The 17,322-nt window shown below is 44.7% G+C and overlaps 2 protein-coding genes across 4 annotated transcripts in view; both read right to left on the bottom strand.

The window, feature by feature from the left end:
- Window positions 1-849: 849 nt before the first annotated feature.
- LOC130199089 (kazrin-A-like) lies at window positions 850-9,326 on the bottom strand. Its single transcript, XM_056422303.1, has 7 exons — window positions 6,299-9,326; window positions 6,041-6,159; window positions 4,406-4,637; window positions 4,187-4,288; window positions 3,396-3,562; window positions 3,098-3,239; window positions 850-2,296 (listed from the first exon to the last, which is right to left on the bottom strand). Exons 1-7 carry the CDS (start codon window positions 6,596-6,598, stop codon window positions 2,138-2,140), a joined length of 1,221 nt encoding a protein of 406 aa, XP_056278278.1. The 5' UTR covers window positions 6,599-9,326; the 3' UTR covers window positions 850-2,137.
- Window positions 9,327-9,417: 91 nt separating this feature from the next.
- Window positions 9,418-17,322, bottom strand: part of LOC130199088 (kazrin-like) — a 153,594-nt gene continuing 145,689 nt past the window's right edge. Inside the window, exons 5-11 of one of the 3 annotated variants that reach the window (XM_056422300.1) lie at window positions 16,675-16,811; window positions 15,963-16,133; window positions 15,507-15,584; window positions 13,883-14,072; window positions 12,385-12,521; window positions 11,931-12,042; window positions 9,418-11,131 (exon numbers count right to left, since the gene is read on the bottom strand). In XM_056422300.1, the coding sequence (XP_056278275.1) occupies window positions 11,061-11,131; window positions 11,931-12,042; window positions 12,385-12,521; window positions 13,883-14,072; window positions 15,507-15,584; window positions 15,963-16,133; window positions 16,675-16,811 (896 nt within the window). In that variant the 3' untranslated portion in view covers window positions 9,418-11,060. Of the gene's footprint in view, window positions 11,132-11,728; window positions 12,043-12,384; window positions 12,522-13,882; window positions 14,073-15,506; window positions 15,585-15,962; window positions 16,134-16,674; window positions 16,812-17,322 lie in introns of those variants that run through there. The other 2 variants (XM_056422301.1, XM_056422302.1) reach the window with 2 other exon arrangements.

The raw sequence follows: 17,322 nt of genomic DNA on the forward strand, positions 1-17,322 counted from the left end.
TACAGCCCTCAGTGTTTTGTTTAATTGTGTCTAGTTTACATGATGCAATAAAGTTACACAAGACAGTACAACTTGCCCCACTTTCCTCTTTCCTCTTCTGTGTCGGCCGGCTATGACTGCACGATTTCACAATAATGACAAAACCAGTCGTAGCCTGCAGCCTCTCATTGTATTGCTGCTCCTGTGTGAGGCGACCCTGTTGCTCTGGACTCTGGGGAGGTCTTCTTCCTCTGAAGCTTTTGTCTGGATCCTCCATTTAAACACACACTAACACACACATCCACACAGACGCACACAGTAAACGAGTCTTGATTTCATCTGGAAGTCCAACTGCTGTCAGCATGTAATCAAATTAAGTGCCATGTTATATTCAGATATAGATACGCTTGATATAATGGCCTCACGTGTAGCACATTAACTTTTCCCAGGTGGAACTTCGCCTCACACACACCTTACCTCGTCATGCCGCTCATACCTCAGAGTGCATCATGGACATCATGTAATGAATAGCCAGATCCTTCCCAACAATGGGTGGATTGCATGGGGAAGCTGTGTAGCAGGATGCTGTGTCATCCTCCGCTTGCCACAATGTCCGAGTCACCGTGAGGGGGAAGTTGCACCTTGTCTTGCCTGGACGTCTACACTGAAACTCGAGTTAAAACGTCCAACGGGCAGCAGAGAGGAGAGATTACCGGTGTGACTCACCAAAATACAGAGGAGAAATCAGTCGAGGGTACAGAGTCAGTATTAACACGCAAATGTGATCAGTAAGTTTGGTCTCCACCTTATTTACATCAGTGTGGAGGCAATGAACCACACACATACACACACACTTTCTCAAGCCAATGAGTCCAATAAGGGAGATCGGTTTGCCTCCTTTATTCATACAATTCCATCATTTCTATAATTTCCTCACAGTCAAAGTTCCTCTCGTTCATACAGTTCATACACCACCACTCCTGCGTGGTTTTATTTTTGTTGTTTTTGGCCACCAGGGGATAAAAAAAGCCCCAAACCAGTCTGACAGACATACAAATCTTATACATTATGGCCGTAGTTATTTCGACCAGCTCCGACATCGGCAGTGCAACATTGGTTTCGATGTGGGGTTGTGCTTCTGGTACCTGATGAGTTTAAGTCAAATGTTCACTCTTCTTCTATAGCTCTTGTTTGGCCTTCATCAACGGTTGAGAAAAAAAAACTTCTCTCACTCGCTGACATCGCTCTGTAAGTTTGTAATTGTTAGAAATCCCCTTCACATTACATGTAGTCATTTTGCTTAGTTATTGTTAAAAAACACATATGTTTCATTAAACTTTCTGCTGAAGATGGGCGCACAGGACTATAAAATGTAAGACGTCATCTTTATTTATCTTAAAATTGTTTTTTTTTTTTTTACATATGTGCATCCTCACACCTTCCAGCACGAGGCCTCTATGGACATACAGCTCTGCAGTCATCTTTTGTTGCCATAGTTAAAATATGTTATCCCACATGTACTTCACAGTATAACACATCAGAAGAGGGTGCTACATCTGTTTAGACACGACTGTGTAAATGTGCAAGATGAAAAAATGTCTCTCAAACATAAACTCAAGAATTTAAAATTCAATTCAAGTTTTTTTTTGTCCACTGTCCTCAGCTACACTGACAAGGCATCACAACCAGCAGAACTGAATGAAACAAGAACAATTTACATTAATATGAAACCTTTTCCATTTTGTCTTCAAGTATTATACAAAAAAATCGAATGTCCCTCAGAGAAACAGTGAATAGCAAGTCAACAAAAACAAATTGCCAAGTCAAATATTGATTCATAAAGAACCTTCTACACACAAACAAATAGAAAAATAATCATTTAGCTTGCGACCTGCATCTTTTGATACAGAGGAGAGAAATCACTGCCCTCTAAAACATCAAAATGCCAACTGCGCACAATGAAAACCTTCTAAAAACAGGAGACTTGTAAAAAAAAAAGAACAATCCTGTCTCATTTTAAAAAGTGCAATCTGTCCTTTTAGTCCTCGTCTTTAGAGAAAATAACCATCTCATGTTCGGGTTCACATGACAAACGTCCAGAGCGTAGCTGTAGTTGTGATGAAGCTGAGAACTGGTGTTTCGTCCCACTGCGATGACCTCACACGTTGGTGACCTCGATGCTGGTGTAACCGTGGAGCGGGCTTCCCTCAGCTCTGGGCGGAGTCTGGTCTCGGCCTTCCCGAGGCAGGGAGCCGTAGCTGCTATGGCAACTCAGGTCTCGCCCATTGCGGGCTTTGGGGCTGAACCCTGTGGGAGGCTGACACACATATTCATTTATTGTTACCACAAATGCACTCAAACGAGGCCTTGTTTACTTGATGCTTCTGATGCACTATTCTCACTAAGTAAAGCACTTGTTTCCACTCCATAAGCCTAGTCTCGTGTTTTGTATTCAGCTGGCGGCCACAGACTGTCTGGTCAGCATCGATCTCATGAATGTTGTACGCCTGCTGTGTCAAATCGGTTATCTCTTCAAGCGTCTTCTTATGTGTCAGCTCTAAGCTGCATGAGCCTGATTGCCACTCCTACATCAAAACGTAGGCTGTTGTAATGACCATTTCATGAGGAAGTGGCAGCCTTTCATTTCCTATTTCCAAGACCTGTCAGTGTTGCCCAATGATTGAGGTGTGTTAGGTTCTGTCCATCTGTCTGATTTATTGCAACCAAAACCATGTATTACAAAAATCTGTGAACAAATGTAAAGGCCATAGGTGTGGGTGGGTTTGTGGGTGGGCATATTACGATTAACTATTTTTCCTTATTTTCAATTGTTTTTTTGTTGGTTTTTAATTTTTTAAATTTATTTATTAGTTGTGTTTATTCTCATTTTTCACTTTACGCTGTCTGTTTGCTCTACCTTCCTGTCACTTTATGCAGTACTACTGCAAACAGAACAACACACACAAAAAATAAAAAAACTTGTTCGCTGATCCCTGTCGCTATATTGTGCACATTCTCTAATAAAGTATATAAAAAATAAAAAATAAACGTAGGCTGAAATAGAGAGAAGCATCGATGAAAGCTTCAAGAAGTGAATCCCCCCCTCCTATCCTCCCACCTTCACAGCCCTCCTCCTCAGCGGGCCTTCGTCATCAGTGTGCCGCCCGGTGGAGCTGGGCCGTCTGCCAAGGGAGTCCTGGCGGACGAGGGCTGGTGGAGTTCCCAGGCTGAGGTGCTCATAGTCCTGCTTGGCATCTGTCCTGAAAGGAAACGTGGGTTGCAGTGTTGTGGACAGCGGCCTCAAATAGCATTTAAAAGACACCAGAACACACCTGTGTGCAACATTAACGAGCAAATATGACATCATCGTAAGTGGAGCCTGCGTGGGATCGGTCTCAGAGAGCGTCTCCTCTCACCTGGCGGGGCTGATCAAGGTCTTCATCTCCTCAACGAGGTGTCGGCGAACCATGTGCTTGTTGCTCGGGATCCCCAGTGCTGTTGCCATGGCGTCGGTGTTAAAAGTGGGGTCGAGCACCATGACGGCGCCATGAACGCCGCTGCTTAGAAAACTTTCAGCAAACTCCTGGACGGTCGGATGGAAAGAAGGCCAACGAGTGAATCATTTCTATTCCGAAGACGGAATGTCAAATCTTCTGACGCAACGCTGCGCACACGGACGGGCGGGCTGAAGGGAAATACGCCGACAGCAACAGGCTCACACAAATGATGTCACGTTGGCTCCAAGAACATGTTCATTCATTTGTTAAATGTCAGCATAAATTCACACTCCCCGAGGATATTTACAGGACGTCGGTCCAGACGGCCTTATCTGTCCACACCCTGAATGTGGCACTGCTTCATCATGGCGACATGTTGGATATGACGAGACAATATGGACCTGGGAGATCATATTCCGGCATCGCCAGAGAGGCGCGATTCTGAAAGGCTTCGTAAACAACTCGGAGCAGCTTAGAAACACATTAACAAATCACTGTGGAGAGAGGGAGTGCTGAGTAAACACAAGAGCATGTTACGCACAATCGCATGTGATCGTGTTCTTATCACTCTCAATACACTAGTATCTCTTGGTTATTTGTATTTCATCCAACTATTTGCTATTTTGTTCCAAGATGTCAGTCTTTAAAGGATAATATATTGTTTTGGAGTGTTTTGTATGTATTCATTCTTTCTCTCTCTCCATCCTCACCTTCAGGTCAATGTCTTTGATCCACTTCACGACCCGGTGAGCGGTCCACACCAACGGATCCACGTTCTGGTGCTCACACTGTATCCGACGGGCCTGCAGTGCCTGGAAACATTATTAATATGTACTTTTCAAACAACTGTTTCCGCCTGCCGCTGGAGCAGAGCCGAGTGAGGTCACTTCTGTCCTCGGCTTGTGATCGCGGCGCAGAAACTCACTCACCTCCTTGTCGAAGCTGAGTAAGTGCAGCAGTTCGATGCCCAGCAGCAAGCTGACCTGGTGGATCTTCTTGGTGATGTTGAGGTGGCGTTCAAGGTCGCGACGTGTCAGGGAGTTCAGCAGACGGCCGTCGACCAAGTGGTTGTGGAAGGCCTGCGAGTACTGAGGCAAGCCCACGTCACTCAGCCAGGCCTTGGCCACCCAGTGGTGGTCCATGCCGGCAGCCTTGGACAGCCTGCAGGGGAAGTGCATGAGACACGAGTTCGACCTCGACCTCGAAGGAAACCCGCTTCCACGAGACCGCCCCGGTGGCCCGTGGCGGTCCAGAGCCATGTGAATGGCTCGCCAGGACTTCTTGCAAAGACATTCATTTCCCCCAGAGGATTAATCATACAGACTTTGGTGATGCCCTGACCTTTTGCTCAAAACAACAAGACTGACATTTGCAGTTTTGAGTGGGACGACTTGACATTTGGAGGGATTGCTATCAAATGTGGATCTGATGGTGATTATAGGGTGAATTTGAATAATATTGTTTTTTTGACCAACACAGTCATCAAAATCATACCATCTTTTTTTAAACTCTAATGGAAATTATTTGGACTGGTATTGCAATTCCAATAGTATTTTCAATGTTCCAGGGAATGATCATTTGTATAAGATTAGTTATTATATTATCATTGACAAACATATTAAAATGCATCATTTATTGTTATTTGCCTTGCAAATTGCTTGTTGGCTATTTTATGATTCCAGCTTATCATACAGTTTTATGTGTTTGTTGTTTGCAGTCTTCTATAACAGGAAGATGAACGTCTATGACTGTTGATCAAACTAAACAAACCGTTTAATCATTACCTTCGCATTGAAAATGCGGAAGGTAATGTTTTGATCGCCGTGTATTTATTTATTTCTTTATTTGTATGCGTGTTATTCGCATAACTAAAAAAGTATTAAACCGAATCGCATGAAATTTGGTGGGATGATTGGTTATTATCCGGGGACCATTTCATTAGATTTTGGGATCCATCGGGTCAAAGGTCAAGGTCATGAAAAGGTCAACATCTTCTTTTTACCATAGCGTGGTCAATTTGTATCCAATTGGCATAAAACTAATGCCAAAATGTTAATAATTCAATGCCCAATCTTGTGATATGCGAAGGTATGTGCTCTACCGAGTGCCCGTTCTAGTTTCTACTTGGGTTTATGAAAATTATGTTGGGAATTCAGACTATCCAACTAATTTGTCGAGGCATATTGCTGTTGAATTCTAAGTGCTCTGAGGCTCCATAACTCAAACCCCACAGCGGCAGCAGCTTCATGGGGAACACACGCAGGTGAGAACATTTGTTTTTGTGTTTAAAATAGCTGTTCATAAAAACGGGAAAGGCTGTGGACAGATCGCCTTAACCCTTTAACTGACCTTCATGTCATTAATCTGAATTTAAATGGAGGAAACTTTCAAAACTGAGAGTGAGACTGTTGCATTTATTGGAGCTTCATGTTTCAACACTTATCTCTCTATTTAAAGTCAATATTCAACTTGTAAATGTTGTTCCTAAAATCACCAGCAGATGGCCCTCTTACATTACATAATGTACTACGTTTCTACAATAATTCTCCGTGTCCCTTCCTCACCCTCTACCGTTCTCAGCATCTCTGTAATCCTCAATGGCCAGGCGCAGTTTCCGGCGATGCATCACACTGCTGACACCTAAACCCAGCTCCAGGTCTTCATCGGTTAGTCCAAGTAAAACCTGCAAAGTGGGATATTGTTCAGCAACTGAAGCCACAAAGTGTCCTTCAAACAACCAGCTGGATTAAAATATTACAGGTTATATAACTGGTAAATTGGAAAGTGGGTCCACCTGCATCATGTCAGCGGTTTAATCCTACCTTTCCACTCTTGACATTTTCTGTGCAGGTGCGGATGTACATTGGCATTGCCATGACAACCTCCAGCCAGGCCTGCACAGTGCCAGCCCTCCACTGGGACATGGGGGTCATCCTGGCCAGCTCCACCTGCTGGAGGCGGTCCAGCTGGTCCTCCGACCCGTCGGAGAGGCTGAGGCAGTGGCGGGAGGGGCTGGAGAGGCAGTCTGAGTCTAAGTGGGACATGTGGGTGATGTAGTTGAGGGCGTGAGTGAAGGCAGAGGTGGTAGTGGGCATCGTGAGCGAAGGGAAAGCAAAACACATTAATCCCAAAATGCTGCAACAATTTTACATCAGTTTAACATCAATTCTGCTCAGTGGGGGAAGGGAACGAGACACGAGTATCTTCTTTCAACCGCATCCTAAGCTTTTGGCTGCGTGGCAACGAGCCGAGCGTTTGCCTGGGACGCCGTAAACAAAGTTGCAGCTTTCATAAACAAGCTCCTCACTTAAGAGGTCCATTAAACAAACAGCTGTTGGACCTGTTGCATTGACACGTGAGCCTGCAGCAGCACCTCCATGAAAACAGGAAGCCTGCTATTAGAAACATTACGTTTTATTTTGATGCCTCATGAAATCTGACAAATTAAGTTTAGGGTAAATTCTGCCTTGCCATTGTAATCATGTGTCCTTTAAATGCTCCTCAACTTATTCTTCAGTCTTGGATTGTTTGACCTTTATGTTACTAAAATGGACCAAATGTTTCCCTGTTGACCTTTTTTGTCAATATTTCAATATACTGGCAACAACGCAGCGCAGAGACACGTTTCTCTGCCTTTACCAGCAGGTGGCCCCCTAGTACTGGTTTTGGGCTCAGCGGTTGTTGGAGCAGAATGTGTTACTTTTAAGATTGGACATATTATCACGGCTCCAGCCACTCATACACGCAGCACGCTCCTCCACTTGAGCTGTTGTCTAGGGAGAAAGTAAAAACAGTACTGCCTGTGCAGCATCACTTCATGTTTTGTGTTTGAAAACAAAAGCAACGTTCACAACATTCACCGTTTCTCGTCTCCTACTTTTAAGGTGCTGTGACTCAACCAGTGACAGCATACAGGAGCTTTAGCCTCCAGAGCCTCAAACAAAAGCATCCACCTGAAATTTCAGTCATAAAGGACGGCTTCAGAATCGTTACCTGCCAAAACATCCTTTTTGTTTCAATGTAAAAATAGACATGTGAGATGGAACGACGCTCGCTGTGTGCGCCCGGAGCCGTTTACACTTAAAACAGCCCCAAATGTTTCCATTTCTCCTTCTTTCCAAACAGAAACCCTCCTTTATGGCAGGCTTTGCACCACCAATGTGTGCAAGTCCAAGAAGAGATTCACTATTACATTATGGCAATTTGTATTAAACTTCAGTAATTCATCTAAATTTGTATTAAACTTCAGTAATTCATCTCAAGCTGGACACTTTCATGAGTCCTCATGAGAGCGATACCTAAACTAAAGGTGCACTTCTAGTGGCCCTCAGAGAGATATTCATATTAAGCTGAATAAATCTGCTTTTTGGACAGAAGGAGAAAAGGTCTATTTTCCAGTTCTTACCAAGGTTTCACATAAAGACGCGTCAGAACTGACCGTCTGAACCCGAGTTGAAGGCCAAAGCGTTCAGCCCCTGGACTCTGGGTCCTCCTGTGGACCGGAGCCTGTTGGGCCTTTTTAACAAAGCGCAGAGGGTCAAAACGACAAACTCCTGCGCTGTGGCCGTCCTACAGTGAAGACGCTTCCATCCTCGACGTGAGGCCGTGAGTGTTTGATGGTTGTGTACACAGTGATGCATCTTGAGGCCTTAATACGCGGGAAGCGGTTCTGTTCAAGCTATCGAAGCCTCAACGTGCCCTTCAACAGCTGCTGTGATGGATGTTATCCCGAGCAGCGTTTCTGATGCAACGTCACACTCGGGATGAGAAATGGAGGAGCACGCGGCACCAACATGCATGTGATACAGTTGATAGATATTTGACATTTTTCAGATTTTGCAATTACAAAAATGTTTTACAGTTGACTGGATCGAGTTTCAGATACATTATTACAGCCGAGGTGAGTCGAGAGCCGTAAATAAGCAGATCTATATGTTGGACAATGTGTTTTTCCGCTTTGGTTGGACTGCTGGCTGTAGCTGTAATCTCAGTTTAAAGGAAGTTAAAAGGATAGTTTGACATTTTGGGGAACATGTTGACTTTCTTGCCGAGCGTGAGATGAGAAGATTGATACAGTGAACACGAAGCTCCAGCCAGCCTGTTTCAAGTCGAAGCTAAACTAAGCTAACAGGCTGTAGCTTCATATTTAACTTACAGACATTCATGTAGAATCAACTCTCCACAAGAAAGCCAGATAGTGTGTTTCCCAAAATGTCAAACTATTCTTTAAACTGCAAGATATCTGTCAAATCTAAAATCGGTGTTAATTTGATATCAGACTTTGTTTCAAGAGGATGCTGTTGAGGTGATATGTTGTCATCTGTTGCTCCCGAATGCACATCAGCACTCAATTGTTTCTGGGTGATTTGTATCAGAATTAGGTTGAACTTGAAGAAGTGCTCAGTTCCAAGGTCATTCTGGGATGTTGCTAGCAGGCGTCTGCAAACACAGCGTGCAACCCAGCAGCACAGCTCATCTCAAAGCAATTGGAACTTGTGTACCTGGGTCCTACAGAGTCTGATTGATTACTTCTTGGGTCACTTCGCTGTGTTGAGAGTCCGGTGGAGGTCAGGCAAGAGGGGTCAGTGTTAGAGGTCAGGGGTCAAATCAAAGCAGAACATTATTGACACCATGTGCTGACATATAGGAGTCAGCTCCAACAATCGAACATGGCTTCCTTTCCAATCTCCTCATTTTCCTGATCATTTCAATATCAAAGAGGACGAAGTAATGCTTTTCTTTTCAACAAGGAGTTGTGAAAGAGAGGAAAGGAGGCCATTGGGAAGCTTTCGGGATGCATTCCTCTCAGTGGGACTCAGTGCTGAGGCAGGCTCGACGCCCCTCGAGCAGCAAGGAACAAATCAGGATTAGAGCCACACCAAGACAAATGAACATGTGAACGCACAAATGTTAACACAGGGAAAGAGAGGACAGCCACATGGAAGTTCAACGTTATTTATTTTATTTTAAAATAATCTTATTCTTAGTTCTTTTGAGCGTAAATTTGTTGCCATGCCTTTAAAAGTTTGCTACTATATCCACTTCTAAACATCTCAGGACTTCACAATAGAAGTCCTCCAATTAAGCCTACAACTTTAACTTTAAATAAAAACTCTTTTCATAATAATATTAATTTGATTTCTGTAATTTACAAAAAGTAAAATATTTGTGGAAAAAAACAAACAAACAAAAAGACAAAGAGGCCGCGGCTCAAAACATAAACATTATACAATGTTTTTCATTTGATATGTGTTCCCCCCTCAGCAGAGGTTGATTAAATGAAAAAATACCCTAGACTTCCATACATCTCATTAAATGAATAATGAAATAAAGTGGTTGAGCTGTTGTTCTTATATATACAATTAAATACATGTGACTTATCTGTGTGTTACCTCCGGGATTCACCTCTAAATCCAATACATGTGAGCGCCCAAGCAGGTTGAGCTAAATGCTAATCTCTGACCGCACTGTGGGTGAACAACGCTGTGATCTGTGACTCTAAAGTGTTTCAGACGAGTCCGACGGATACCCAGTGTTAGTTTAAAGTCAGGGAGAGAAAAGATTTCCTGGGGGTGGCAGTGCCGACTCCGGCTCCATCCAATAAATGGATGAAAATAATCCCACGTCTCAAGTCATTCTTGTGCTTAAAGAAACGCTATTAACCTTTGGCACAAAGTTAATTGCTTTTTTTCCGCTCCAGCTGGTGGCTTGAACTGTGCATCAGAAGTTGGGGGTCATGGGAGAAGGTTTGATTAGCCTGCTTGAATCTGATATTTAAGCTCCGGGGTTGCCACTCGTTATTCTTATTGAACGCCGGCGCCACGCTCAGGACTCTCAATTCAAGTTCAGATTCTCTGGTAAAGTGACCTAATTCCTGAGGTTGGGAAAAGCCTTAACCATCAGTATAATATCTACAATATCTTACTTATATAATGATTATAGCTTTCTTTTGTTGGACTAACTTTTCCCAGAATAATTTGTAAGTATTAAAAAAACGATTAAGTGCCAAGCTACTGTAAGATCCTACAGTAAGAGAATGGCACAAAGCCTCATGAATAACTGGGATAATTACTGAAGCATTCAAAGTGTAGTGCCGAGGTTTCTTTGTGACCGTTAACTGACCATGAATACATTTTAAATGTAAGTTTGTACAAAGAGCTGACTAGGTGCAGATTAAACTTTTCTGTATTTAGTTTGGCATGTTAAGCTCATTAACATCCATCAGAACGTTTTTCTAAATAAGAAATCGAATAACTTCATTTGAAATGGAAAAGAACCATGAATGAACATCATGAAATTAGTAACTGACCTCTCTCTTTTTTTTTTTTTAAAAGCCCTCCTCGACAATATACCGAGAGAAAGACAATCTGTTAGCAGGGTTTTGTTCAGCATGCATCTGGGGACTGGGACTATGTGCATGCATGTGACACATGTACCTTCGGCATGTACCTTCTATCTTGGCAGATAGAAAACACATTTTCTTGCATTTCCTGTTTGGCTTCATGTTGATGTGGAACAAACTGTTCTGCATAGAAAGTTTATTCCTCGCTTAGCAGCGTCTTTGAAGTCTCATTTGAGCGAACATCAAGCAGAGCAGCTTTCTCGGCGGCTGAGGGATGTGTTGTGCGACCGAATTAGAGGCGGATTGGAGGAGTCTGCATGTTGCCGGGAGGAAACGGTTCTCATCATGGCAGTGTGGAAGGAGGGGGATGGACCAGGCAGGACAATCAACAGTGAGGAGTTCAAGTTAAAAGGTAGTGAGAGGAAGGGAGTACATGTCAAAAATAACAAAAAGGCATTTAGGACAAGGAGACATTTACACACACAAAGTGCACATCAACTGTTGTTATTTACAAGTACAGCAGTCCTTCAAGTTTCCGGTTGAGTGAAAACAAAAAGTCAAAATGTAAAGAACAATTAAAAGATCCAGGAACACAGTCGTGTTGGCGGGCAGATGCGATAGAACACATCCACGTGGTCGCGCTGTCACACTGTCCACTCCACGACGTACAGGACTGTACAGACACACGTCGCTTGTTACGGTTTACACTTCAGTAAAGCATCACATGGCCTCTGACCATGGGCGGCTCACGCATGCAAACACTCTCACCCACACGGAGGTATGGATGCATGTGAGAGTGCGCAGGCACACACATTATTATAGCTGTACACACTGACATCCAACACACACCCATCATTTCACTCACACACGCACACGCACACACACACACACACACACACACACACACACACACACACACACACACACACACACACACACACACACACACGCACACGCACACACACACACACACACACACACACACACACACACTGCTGTCTTCTGATCACCGCCAAAAAGGCTCTCCAGCTGGTTCGCTTGGACATGTGTGCTTTACCAGTCTGCGTCTTCCTCGATGTAATAATCGGGCGTCGAAGTACCATCAAACAAACCGGGCTCGAGGGACTTGCGCTGCTTCCCCCGGGCGAAGACACGCGACAGAGAGCCCAGGCCCATCTTCTCTTTCTTCTTCTTACGCTTCGCCTCCTCCAGGTCTTCTAGGGACTGGGGGACAAAAGAGAAAGCAGAGGGGAGCAGAGGATGACGACATGGGCAACGGGAACAGAGCGATACCAGAGCGGAGAAGCCAGAAGTGGTGCAGAGTGGGCGACGAAGACCAGGAAAGATAAAGATCACAACACAAAGGGGGAGTGTCACTCGACGTGCTGTTCAGGCGTGCAATTATGGAACAACCACGGCTGGTTTGGGCATGCATTCAAGTCACAGCTGCAGAGAGAGCGTTGCTGCGTGGGGCGAACACGAGCGCGGCCAGAACGATGGCGGCGGCCAGGGAGCCGTGCAGTCGGCAGTGACCACAGAGGAGGCGAGGTAGTGGGCAGCTCTTACATTGCAGAGGGAGTGGGTCCGATGGCGTGGCGAGTTGATGTCACTCGGTGTGGATGACCGGTCTCCCTCCAACGCCGAGGCATCGGAGATGACGGAGGGCTGCCGCGAGTGGCACGGGCTCACTCGCACGGCAGCCACTGAACGGGACAAGAGGGAACACAGATAAGACTCGTTTTCTTTTTGTTTCGCTGTTGGCCAAAAGTCTGAGTCTTCTCAACAACGCCCCTCCAGCCTGAAAACAAAGGTGTATTTATAAAGCCCCCGACCAATAGCCTGAAATTATTCGCAATTAACTGTAGTTGCCAAGCGACAGTGAAAACAGCCTCACAGAGGTTGGGCGAGTGTGTGTTTGTGTGTGTGTACAAGTGAAACTGATGTACATACAATACAAACAATGTCATAGCAAATTTGGGGATTCACGGTTCACATGTTTTCTCTCTTTTAGTGTCTTAGTCGACTTCTTCCTCCAGACGTCCCCAACAGTCTGTTTGAGGCCTCTAGGAGGATGGAGATGGACGCCCAGTCTGGTGGAAGGCTACTTTGTGGAGAACTTTCTTTTAATGCTGAGACGGTAGTCCTTCAGTTTATAAATGTTCATTCTTATATTTCCTGAGGTTTTGTTGTGTATGGTTGGCCCGAGGCCCTTCGATGACACTGTACTATTCATTTTGAGGGGGACGATTATTCAACTTTAATGTTACCCTTGTACTACAGCTATTTCAGAATAACTATCTTTTTAAGTACACGTACCGAGTCCCCTGTGCAGACAGTTGCAGCTGAAAACATCGCAAACACAGTTTTTTTTATTCACTTAAACTTTGAAAACGGGCTCCAATTGTTTATCAGGGTGGGTCACGATGAGGACAGAGTTCAATATGCCATCCACAAGTGCCTATTAACTGTGTTGTGAATGTCAAACAGGAGTCAATGGCTGTTCATGCTCTGGCTTGCAGTTGCCGATGCACTTTAGTGCCAAATGTGTGCATGTAGCCATGGCTCACCGTCCACAGTGACGGGTGAAGTGGTTTCACCGCCTTCGTCTGTGCGGCGCGCGAGCACGAATCAGTGAAATGGTGAAGCTGCAGGAGCAAATGTTGTGAGGGGCCTGAAAAGTACATTTAAAAAAGGTTTCCCTCAGAAGATCAATGTACTGCAACATCGAAGAGGAAATGTACGTCTGTTGTTGGGGGAAACACATTTCACCAGACAGAAACACTCCTTATCACCCAACTGATCCTCAGCTGCCACCATTTGTCAAATACAGAGGAAACATTTGTGTGTGGCAAAGACAAATGGAAGGTGTAAAGCCCAAACAGTATGCTCACTGTAACCGCTACATGAAGCGCATGAAATGGAGCGACCGAGAGCATCATCAGCGGCCATCGATCTGCTCGCTCCGAGCGGACGACGGGAGTAAATGTGTGTGAAGCAGGTTCACACCGGCATGCAGAGGCTCGAGGACGGCAGAACCGGCTGGTCGCGGTCCGTGTGCGCCTACCTTGTCGGTCAGTGGGGTGGCCCGTGTGGACGTAGAGGGTCTGCTGACTCTGTCTGATGGCAGCGGTCAGGGGAAGGTCGGCCTGCATCACCCACTCCTGGTTGTTGCCGTTCACAACCGTTTCCGTGGGCATGGCCAGAGAGTGGCGCTTGGGCACATCCTTGGTCAGGGTTGCTAGTGACTGTTTGGCCTTGAGGAGGTAGACAAACGGATGCAATTAGTCACAAAGGAGGGAGAGAGAGAGAGAGAGATAAAGAGAGAGAGAGAGAGATAAAGAGAGAGATAGAGAGAGAGAGCGATAGATAAAGAGAGAGAGATAAAGAGAGAGAGAGAGATAAAGAGAGAGAGAGATAAAGAGAGAGAGAGAGATAAAGAGAGAGAGAGATAAAGAGAGAGAGAGAGAGAGATAAAGAGAGAGAGAGAGATATAGAGAGAGAGATAAAGAGAGAGAGATAGAGAGAGAGATAAAGAGAGAGATAAAGAGAGAGAGATAAAGAGAGAGAGAGAGAGATAAAGAGAGAGAGAGAGATAAAGAGAGAGAGAGATAAAGAGAGAGAGAAAGATAAAGAGAGAGAGAGATAAAGAGAGAGAGAGAGAGATAAAGAGAGAGAGATAAAGAGAGAGAGAGAGATAAAGAGAGAGAGAGAAAGAGGTTTTCTTGTTGGTTTTGAGTCAATCTCACTGTTGTTGTGGTTTTTTTATGTATGTGTCATACGTGTGAACAAGTACTTGTTGAGCTATGGATCCAGAATCCTACTTATTCTCCGAGTGCATGCAGGCAAGTGAGTTCTCCCCTGGGCTCCTCATGCGGCTTGTTGCCTCGTGAAACATGCTGCTGTATTCATGTTCGTCTTTTGTAGTGTGAAATCTCTCCTTGCCGCTCCAGAGGGCCCAGAGAAGAAAAAAAGGAGAAGAAAAATATCTAGAGGAGTTTTGTTTGCGATTTGCCTCTTTCCAAGGAAGAATGTTAGGGGATGGTTTGTACAACTGGAGGAACTGGCAATTTTGAAGCCGTTCTTGAAGTTTAATGAAAACATTTTCTCAGCCGAGCCTCTTCACAAAGTGTAATTGACAATCTTTTAGCGGTGAGCCGCTGTAGCCTTGGGAGATGTGTTTTTGCAAGTGTATTTCATGTCTGTCAAAAGTGTGGTTTCTTTGTGAGAGTTCTTGACGTGTTGGTGTTTCACAAATTATTCAATTGTTGTGCAAATCTGATCATCATGCCAAGCAACAACAGGCTGCAAATCAAGATGGAAGCAATCAGCTTCGCTGCAATCATCTCTACCTACCAGCGGTCGAACGATTATCAATCATAGTCTGTGACATGCAAACCCCAACACAAACACAAACCCCTGGACCAATCATTCATTGTCAGAATATTTTTTCCGCCCCAAGCATTTCTTCGCTCAATTAAAACCACATTCAGATCAATCATAGCGGGAATCCGTGGAATCACCGGTGTTAGGATCACTGGGATCGATCAGGGTCGGCTGAGGGTTAGTTAAAAACATGCAGCTGAGAGGGGGGGGGGTTCCTAAACGACAATTAGGTCACAAGTAGGAGAGATTTCTAGGGAGCACGAGGGTCAACAAAGGAACAATTTCAAACTGGGGGACCATCTTACCGCCGTGACCCTAGGAGAGTAGTCCCTGTCCCGCTCAAACACCTGGATCTCCATTCTCTGATTGACACAGTTACTCATCTGGGGGTTGGAGACATGACGGATGGCTATGCTGAACATTCAAAGGCTTTCTGTGTTTGATTATATGCAATATAGACAGAGAGACGTACTACACACCTTTGAAACAGAAATGGAACTTAGAATCTGGGCTTTTTTTTTATTTGCATCTTTATAAACTGCTATTATTTGTTGTGAATATGATCTTTTCCCGGATCTTGTCAGAAGTTTTGTCAGAGCCTTGATAACTGTACTGGTTGTGTTCAGCATGCATTGACTGTATTCTTCCCTACATACTATATACTAAAATACTAAGCAAAAACACAAATCTCATTTAACAATGACAAAGAAAGAGATGCATGTTTATTTTGAGAGCATTAACGGAGTCTGTCTCTGTCTCACCATGGCCAGCTCCGCCTCCAGCTCCTTGATGCGGTTCTCCTTCAGGTCGAGCTGCGAGCGCAGCATCCCCGTGTGCTCCGTCGCTTCCTTGGTCTGCCGCCGCAGGTCCCACTTCTCTCGCTCCAGCAGGTCCTTCTCTTTGGCCAGCGCCTTCACCGCATCCTCGCTCTCCTAGTGGACACAGAGGTCCTGATGCATCGTCTCACACACCGAGCATTCCCTCGAGAAACAAACCCGATGGGTCAAACCTGTTGCACGATGGCACCGGACCAAAGTCAAGAAGAAGAGGAGGGTCTAAATTGCTCATTTCACTACTTCCTGTGTTGTCTTGTCAGTGATTTTCAAATGAACAACCTTCTTTAACCTGCTGTACGTTAAGTTAAAGATACTACCACGAGTTATTTTGCTCGGAAATGAAACCATATAAAGCAAAAGGAATTAACATATTTGAGCATCTAATCTTATCAAATGTCAAACTATATCTGTCGCCATGTAAACACTGTCACAGTGAGTTAAATATGCAGAGAGCGTAATAATTCGGGCACAATTAGCATTATTCTTCCTAACCAGAGCACGCACACACGGAACAACACGCATCAACTTATTGACAAAAACCACTCTTTGTTGTTGCTTGGACAGGCCGCGTCGATGCACATGTGCATCCAACCATCACAGCGACACAAGAAGAAGAGGCGAGAAATGTGTGCCGTACTTTTCTGTGCTGCTCGTAGTTGCGTATGAAGTCGCGGAGCTGCTCCTCCCGGCTCTCCAGTGTGGCATAAAGCTGCTGCATCTGGTTCACCAGGTCCGCTTTCTCCACCTTCAGGCGCTTACGGTCCGACTTCATGGCTGCAAGGAAGATATACGAGAGAGAGAGAGGAGAGAGAGAGAGAGAGAGAGAGAGAGGGGGTATTGATGGTGAGTTAAATCACTGAAGTTGTCAACTAAATAGTTCCCTTATGTTTCGAACAGAGCTGTGCACAGCGTGTTTGTGAAAAAGACAATGTTTGATGGACGTCTCTTCCCCGAGAGCAGATAAACAATAATAAATGTTGCCTTCCCAGGTTACTGACGAGTGATTTTAGAGAGCAAAATGATTTGTAACATTGGCTATGCCTATAAAGTCTTTGTTTCGGTTTATTCAACACAGTTACGCATTCATATTAACTGCAGAAATGTGATTCATGTGCCCCATTTCTTTTTTAGCTCAGGACTTGTTGTGCAGATTGTCGCAGTTTATTCATGAATAATTATGACGTGCTTTCAGATATGAAGCGTTTTAGGCAAAACATGAAATGCCCCTGCTGGTTTCGTGTGGCGTGACTGCGTGTCGATAAAGTGGTGAATCACACATGGACCG

The sequence above is a fragment of the Pseudoliparis swirei genome, chromosome 9 (genome assembly GCF_029220125.1).
Source record: "Pseudoliparis swirei isolate HS2019 ecotype Mariana Trench chromosome 9, NWPU_hadal_v1, whole genome shotgun sequence".
NCBI classification, from domain to species: Eukaryota; Metazoa; Chordata; class Actinopteri; order Perciformes; family Liparidae; genus Pseudoliparis; species Pseudoliparis swirei.

Bases quoted from the DNA above. Each gene is read 5' to 3' on its own strand.
- LOC130199089 (XM_056422303.1), bottom strand. From the start codon at position 6,598: ATGTGTTTTGCTTTCCCTTCGCTCACGATGCCCACTACCACCTCTGCC. The intron at 4,289-4,405 runs GTGAGTGAGTTT...TAATGTTTCCAG, and splicing joins TACTCAGCTTCGACAAGGAG to GCACTGCAGGCCCGTCGGAT. The intron at 2,297-3,097 runs GTGGGAGGATAG...TATGTGTGTCAG, and splicing joins TGAGGAGGAGGGCTGTGAAG to CCTCCCACAGGGTTCAGCCC.